Raw genomic sequence first — 7,084 nt, forward strand, 5'->3', positions numbered from 1 at the left:
AACTCCTGACCTCAGGTGATCCTCCTGCCTCAGCCTCCCAAAGTGCTGGGATTACAGGCGTGAGCCACCGTACCCAGCCAGCATCCTTTTTTATTAAAGTGCTAAGTGTTCAGGGCCAGGCAGCACTTTGAGAGGCCGGGCAGCACTTTGGGAGGTGAAGAGTTTGAGACCAGCCTGACCAACATGGCAAAACCCTGTCTCTACTAAAAATACAAACATTAGCCGGGCGTGATGGCACACTCCTGTAATCCCAGCTACTCGGGAGGCTGAGGCACAAGAATTGCTTGAACCCGGGAGGTGGAGGATGCAGTGAGCTGAGATCATGCCACAGCACTCCAGCCTGGGCCACAAGAGCGAAACTCCATCTCCAAAAGAAAAAAAAAAAGATGCTTTCTCCAAAAGATTTAAACTTTTTCAGTGGTAATATTTGACTAGTGGCAGAAAAATGGAGATACATTAAAAAAAAATTACTCATTAAAAAGAAAGTGTAAGGTTAAAAAAAGAGGTAAATAGACACTTGTTTAGGGCAGAGGCTAAAGGAGAGAAAATAAAAGATCTCAATCTTCAACCCAAAACCAGGCTCTGAATGGCACTAAAGCTTGGGGCTTAGTGCCTGGGGTCCTCTCACAGGCAACTTCCGGAGGAGCTGGGCTCAGAAGAGAATCAAGTTTAGGACTTGGGGGAATAGTTAAGGCTAGGCAGGCAGGGTAGTGTACTGAGTAAGAGCTCAGCCTCTGGGCTTAAACAGATCTGCGTTTAAGTTCTGGGATCTGCCCCTTAGTGTCTATGGGACCTTGGAGAAACTGCTTAACTTCCCTGAGCCTCATCTGTAATACAGGGATAATAATAGTACCTTCCTCCAACAAGGATGCATGTAAAAGCGTCAGTGTGGGGGTCATTGTTCCACCACTCTCCCATTGCAGAGAAAGGGAAACTCCGGCAGCAGTGGACCTGCCAGAGGTAACCCAGCAGGTGTGGCCATAACTAGTCTCAGGACTTACGCACTCTGATGCTCAGGGTGAGAGGGGTCCAGTAAAGGGAGACGGAGTCAGAAAGACTTGGTTACAAATCCCACCCAGCTGTGCCACCTACTAGTTGTGGCAGCCTGAGATTGTCTGATTCAAGTAAGGAAAAAAAATTCCTATGTCCTGCTCTGTAGAGGCTGAGAAAATTAAATGACTTGATATAGTAAAGTGTGCAGGGTCAGTTCCAAGGGCTAATCTGATTAACTTTTACAAACAGCAAATGGGTTGATATTCATGAAGACGCAGGGCCAGAAAGTCAAGAAAACTAGGTATAGGCAGTTCTGGTGATTTCTTTATTCTTTATAAACACCTTTTTCTACAGTACAATTCAGAGAATAAATAGAGGCACACGGCTATAACTTCCACCACCATCTGCTGTTGAGGAGACATTTAGTGTGAGGCTAGGGGGCTAGAGGTGCGGGACGTATTTGGGTACCAGGGTAACGGGAGGCCTCCGTGATAAACTGCAGAGATCCCATCAGTAAGGTCTGACTGCGGCCTGACAGTCAAGGCTCATGATAGAAGAGCTACAGTGAGCCAAATGCTCCTTTAGTTCCCTACAGTCCTAGAGTAGGTCCAGTTCTACCAAAACCCCAGGGGTTTGGGTGAGTCCGATTTATCGGTCCACTGGGAAGAAACTGTGTCAGCCCAAGCCATCCCTACGAATTCAGTTCACTCCATGGTAGGGCCTGAAATGGCCTAAATATTCTACCCTTTTCCCTGGAGTTAGTCACATATACAATTAATAAGATTACTGTTTACGTGAGTTTTTTTCTTGACTGTCCCAAAAAGGGATCCTGTTCCCCATCTAAGGAAGGAGAGAGGCACACACATGGGGATTACCTGCTGTAACTTGGTGAAGGAAGACAGTCTGTCTTCTAAAGGGAGGAGGAAATAGCACTCTTACCGAATCCTTCTCAGGGGCATAGGCAGGAATGAATACCAGTCTGATCAGACCAAGTGAAAGCCTGGAGCTATGATTCTAACTAGCATGAGGAGTAACATACGGAAAAGCTCTGCCAGCCAGGCACAGTGGCTCACACCTGCAATCCTAGCACTCTGGCAGGCCCAGGCAGGAGCATCGCTTGAGCCCAGGAGTTTGAGACAAGCCTGAGCAACATAGCAAGACCTGGCTCATTTTTTTATAATAATAAAATAAAAGGCTGGGCGTGGTGGCTCACGCCTGTAATCCCAGCACTTTGGGAGACCGAGGTGGGTGGATCACAAGGTCAGGAGTTCGAGACCAGCCTGGCCAACATGGTGAAACCCCATCTCTACTTAAGAAAATACAAAAATTAGCCGGGTGTGGTAGCGCACTCCTGTAGTCCCAGCTACTCAGGAGGCTGAGGCAGGGGAATCGCTTGAACCTGGGAGGTGGAGGTTGCAGTGAGACGAGATTGCGCCACTGCACTCTAGCCTGGACGACAGAGTGAGACTCCATCTCAAAATAATAATAATAATAATAATAATAATAAAAAAATTAAAAAAGAAAAGCTCTGGCCTTGACTTTCACAGGGCTGCTCCACTGAGCCACCCCTATCTTTTTCCTGTTTCTCCAGGGTGGCACAGAGCACTGGCCCTAAGGTGGGGTAGAATCACCTGCCCCAAAAGCAGCAGAATGAAGGTTCTGTATCACTTGGCAGAAAATGAAGCAGAAGGGTCACAGCAGGCTGCACTGGGTAACCCGAGGTCTTAGAAACAGAGTATCAACAGTGAGAAGAGGCGGTTCCTCTGTCCTCCAGCACACAAGGGTCAGGGAAAGACAGAACCACCAATGACTGAGCAGCATCCACTGGCCAGCATCCTCAGCACTTTTCTGCGGTCCAGTTCTGGAATGGCAGGTGACAGGGCACATACAAGACCTCTGCTCCACTGTCACTGTCAACTCATCTCAGCTCTGGTTCATTTGTTCACCTCGAGTCAACAAGGGGCGCACTGGCTTTACCCAATACTTGTCAGCTGGTGCCCACCGCGCTGTCAGGCAGTGAGATTTCTGGCTGACTTGGAGGCGCTCTGGGCCCGCTGAACGACAGCAGAACACTTCTCACGCCGCAGCAGCTTGTTGTTCTCAAAGAGACCTTCATTGCGGGGGATTCCATGAGAACCATCGGGGAAAGTCAGCAGGCCTTTGAGGAGGGCAGAGAAAACATGGGAGTAACAATGGCGTTAATGTCTCAAAGGTGAGCTTGATATGTTGAGGCTGAAGAAGAGAAAAACTCGCAGCTCTACTCAGGAGCACTCTATTGGTGAGTTCAATGGATAGGCGTCAGGGATGGCCACTATGGATTGCTGGACCCCCGCAGGATTAAAACGAAACAGGTATATTTCCACCCATATTATGCCCACCTAAGTCACCCATCCTGCTGGGCTGCAACTTACCAAAACCATCTACTCTGCCATTTTTAAATTCCCCCTCAAACGTCATGTTGTCGTATCGAATGAAGACTCCAACGCCATTAAACTTGCCCTGGGCAAACTCCCCCTCATACCTGCAGAAACACCAGAAGTTAGCCTTCAGTGGGAAGTTAGCTGTTCAGATTAATGGAGTTGAGCAGCTGCGGATCTCTGTTATTTAATAATGCCAAGGAGCAAGCCGATTCCACCTGTCACATAGCTCCATCTACCCCATCTATTCCCAGCCAGCAGAGAAGGATCAGAGTATATATGCCATGAAGCCCTGATCTCAACGAAAGAAGATAGGACGGGAATGGGAGTGGGGTGGAAAGTCACTCACTTGGTTGACATTCCAAATTTTAGGTCCACTTAAAAAATAACCAATAAAAGGACTACTTAGTCCTCATCTGTGTTCTGCAGGGAGTGAGACAAGCTCAGGATTGACCAAATATTTACCAGTGTCCCATTTTTATGTCAGACCCTCCCTTATTTAAGGCTAAGAAAGGAATGACCTCATACCCACCTTGAACCATCTGAGAAGGTCAATACCCCAAAGCCATTAAAGAGCCCATTCTCAAAATGACCCAGGTAGGTGCCACCATCTGCAAACATCAGTTGACCAAAACCATGCCTGCGGCCTGAACAAAGAGAAGGACAGGTGTCAGGTTGGAAGGAGGCAGTTTCAGGGTCCCTTCTTACTCTTCTAGCATCCCTTACCTGCCATCACCCTACCCATAAAGAAAACAAGAGAAGCAGTGACATTAGCAGGGCAGAGGATTATTAGCCAGAGTCAGGCACTGGGAAAACCTGGCTCCTGGGGCCTTCCCATCTTATCACTACAGATTACAGCAGGTCTACCCAAGTATGAATAAGAGAGCACTTAAAAATAACAACAGCTGGCCAGGCGCAGTAGCTCATGCCTGTAGTGCCAGCATTTTGGTAGGCCAAGGTGGGTGGATCATGAGGTCAAGAGATCAAGACAGTCTGGCCACCATGGTGAAACCTCGTCTCTACTAAAAATACAAAAATTAGCTGGGTGTAGTGGCGCGTGCCTGTAGTCCCAGCTACACGGGAGGCTGAGGCAGGAGAATCACTTGAACCCGGGAGGCGGAGGTTGCAGTGAGTCGAGATTGGGCTACTGCACTCCAGCCTGGGCAACAAGAGCGAGACTCCGTCTCAAAAAAACAAACAATAGCTGGCTGGGTGCAGTGGCTCACGCCTGTAATTCTAGCACTTTGGGAGGCCAAGGAGGCAGGTGGATCACCTGTGGTCAGGAGTTCGAGACCAGCCTGGCTAACATGGTGAAACCCTGTTTCTACTAAAACGACAAAAAATTAGCCGAGCATGGTGGTGGTGTGCTCCTGTAACCCAGCTACTCAGGAGGCTGAGGCAGGAGAATCCCTTGAACATAGGAGATGGAGGTTACAGTGGGCCGAGATCATGCCATTGAACTCCAGCTTGGGCAACACGTCTCAAAAAAATAAATAAGTAAATAACAATAGCTAACATTTATATTTATAGTGCCTTTACTATGTGCCAGCCTCTCTTCTTTTTTTTTTTTTTTTTTTTGAGACAGAGTCTCGCTCTGTCACCCAGCCTGGAGTGCAGTGGTGCGATTTTGGCTCACTGCAACCTCCGCCTCCTGGGTTTAAGTGATTCTCCTGCCTCAGCCTCCCCAGTAGCTGGGATTACAAAGTGTTGGGATTACAGGTGTGAGCCACTGTGCCTGCCCTAAATTACTGAGTCTTGAGAAATTGTACAGGTGTGATGTGACCTTGCCTCCTTCAATCCCACGCCTTTCTTCCTGGTTTTCAAATACCTGGTGTCCCCTCTAATGTGGCCTGTTAGAGGAGAGACTTTCTGAGGCTCTACTGGGTGGGCTGTATCCACCACAAGAACTCCCCTGAATTCTGTTTGAAAGGCATGATTACTCCTGCAACATCTTGCTCTGTTTTCTGGTCAGTTCAGAGAGTAAGCACAGCCCCACTGACGTAACGAAGCTCAAACCAGTGCTGCCAATCAGGCTGTTAGATTTGCCCAGCAGCTTTAAGGTGCTAATGGAGTACTGGTTTTTTTTTCCTCAGAGAGGCAGTATAGTTAGATGTTGAGGACACTGAGTCAGGCTGCCTGCTGTGTTTGCCTTCTTGTTCTACCACTTAGAGTTCTGTGATCTTAAGTTACTTAGGTTCTCCTTGCCTCAATTTCCCCATCTGTTAAATGGGAATAATAATAGTATGTGCCTACCTGATAAGGTTGTCATGAGGATTAAATAAGATGATAAATACAAAATGCTTAGAAGAGAGGCTGGCATGGGCTGGGTATGGTGGCTGATGCCTGTAATCCCAGCACTTAGGGAGGCCAAGGCCAAGACCTGAGGTCAGGAGTTGGAGACCAGCCTGGCCAACATGGTGAAACCCATCTTTACTAAAAATACAAAAATTAGCCGGATATGGTGGCAGGTGCCTGTAATCCCAGCTACTCGGGAGGCTGAGGCACGAGAATCGCTTGAACCCGGGAGGCAGAGGTTGCAGTGAGCCGAGATCGCACCATTGCACTCCAGTCTGGGCAACACAGTGAGCAAGACCTCATCTCAAAAAAAAAAAAAAAAAAAACCAGACAGATATAACTCATTCCTGGAGGTTGAATTAAAAATAGCATTTTCGAATTCCTTTATTTAATCCTAAAATGGAATAAAGGAAAGGCAGGCACTATGTGGAATTAAATCCTGGAGTTGAAAATGAAAACCCATAAAGCTGGCTACATATGCTGATGTATTTGTCCTCCAGCAAATGAAGTGTTCATCATTGGACACTCCCCAGGGGTCCTTCTCACCCTCCTTCCATTCGCCACGATATTCCTCCCCACTGGAGTAGGTGAAGGAACCTTTTGTCAGGGTCATGGTGACAGATTACAGGATAAAAGGACGAAAACTGTAGGAAATAAGCAGAGGAGAACCAGTGTCATGGAATGGCAGGAGGAAGGGACTGCAAAGCAATTTTGTAGATACATTCTAAAGGCCACCAGCCTGGTAAGTGTACGCTGCCTTAGGTGCATTTAACCAAAATACCCGTGTCTCCAACAACCACCAGCACCATCAACTCCACCCCTGCCCAGGTGCCCTCATCCTCCTGCTTATCTTAAAAGTTTTCAGCCAGTTCCTATTTTCTATGACCTGGGATGGAAATGGAGGATTAATCTACAGATATTTACTTGATACCTACTACGTGCTCAGTTGATGTACAAAATACAGTATCTTCCCTTGACGAGTTTATAATCTAGTTAATAAGACTAACAATTGAAACACTGATTTATGCCAGAGATAATGTGATTAAGTGCCAACTTGGATGGCAGAGATTAACAAAGACATGAGATGGCCAGAATTTAAGACAAGCAGACAAGCAGTGGAGAAGGCAAAGAGCAATTCCAGAATCAGAAAACACAGGGAACAGGCCAGGGGCGGTGGCTCACGCCTATAATCCCAACACTTTGGGAGGCCGAGGTGGGCGGGATCACCTGAGGTCAGTAGTTTGAGACCAGCCTGGCCAATGTGGTGAGATCCCTCCCGTCTCTACTAAAAATGCAAAAATTAGCTGGGCATGGTGGCGGGAGCCTGTAATCCTAGCTACTCAGAAGGTTGAGGCAGGAGAATCACTTAAACCTGAGAG

At 47.5% G+C, this 7,084-nt stretch overlaps 1 protein-coding gene across 3 annotated transcripts in view; it reads right to left on the reverse strand.

The window, feature by feature from the left end:
- Positions 1–1,297: 1,297 nt before the first annotated feature.
- Positions 1,298–7,084, reverse strand: part of MORN4 (MORN repeat containing 4) — a 19,971-nt gene continuing 14,184 nt past the window's right edge. Inside the window, exons 2-5 of one of the 3 annotated variants that reach the window (XM_012000540.1) lie at positions 6,252–6,349; positions 3,943–4,057; positions 3,405–3,514; positions 1,298–3,151 (exon numbers count right to left, since the gene is read on the reverse strand). In XM_012000540.1, the coding sequence (XP_011855930.1) occupies positions 3,003–3,151; positions 3,405–3,514; positions 3,943–4,057; positions 6,252–6,318 (441 nt within the window). In that variant the 5' untranslated portion in view covers positions 6,319–6,349 and the 3' untranslated portion in view covers positions 1,298–3,002. The remainder of the gene's footprint in view (positions 3,152–3,404; positions 3,515–3,942; positions 4,058–6,251; positions 6,350–7,084) is intronic. The other 2 variants (XM_012000529.1, XM_012000548.1) reach the window with 2 other exon arrangements.

This window comes from Mandrillus leucophaeus, unplaced genomic scaffold, assembly GCF_000951045.1.
Source record: "Mandrillus leucophaeus isolate KB7577 unplaced genomic scaffold, Mleu.le_1.0 Scaffold117, whole genome shotgun sequence".
Classification (NCBI taxonomy): Eukaryota; Metazoa; Chordata; class Mammalia; order Primates; family Cercopithecidae; genus Mandrillus; species Mandrillus leucophaeus.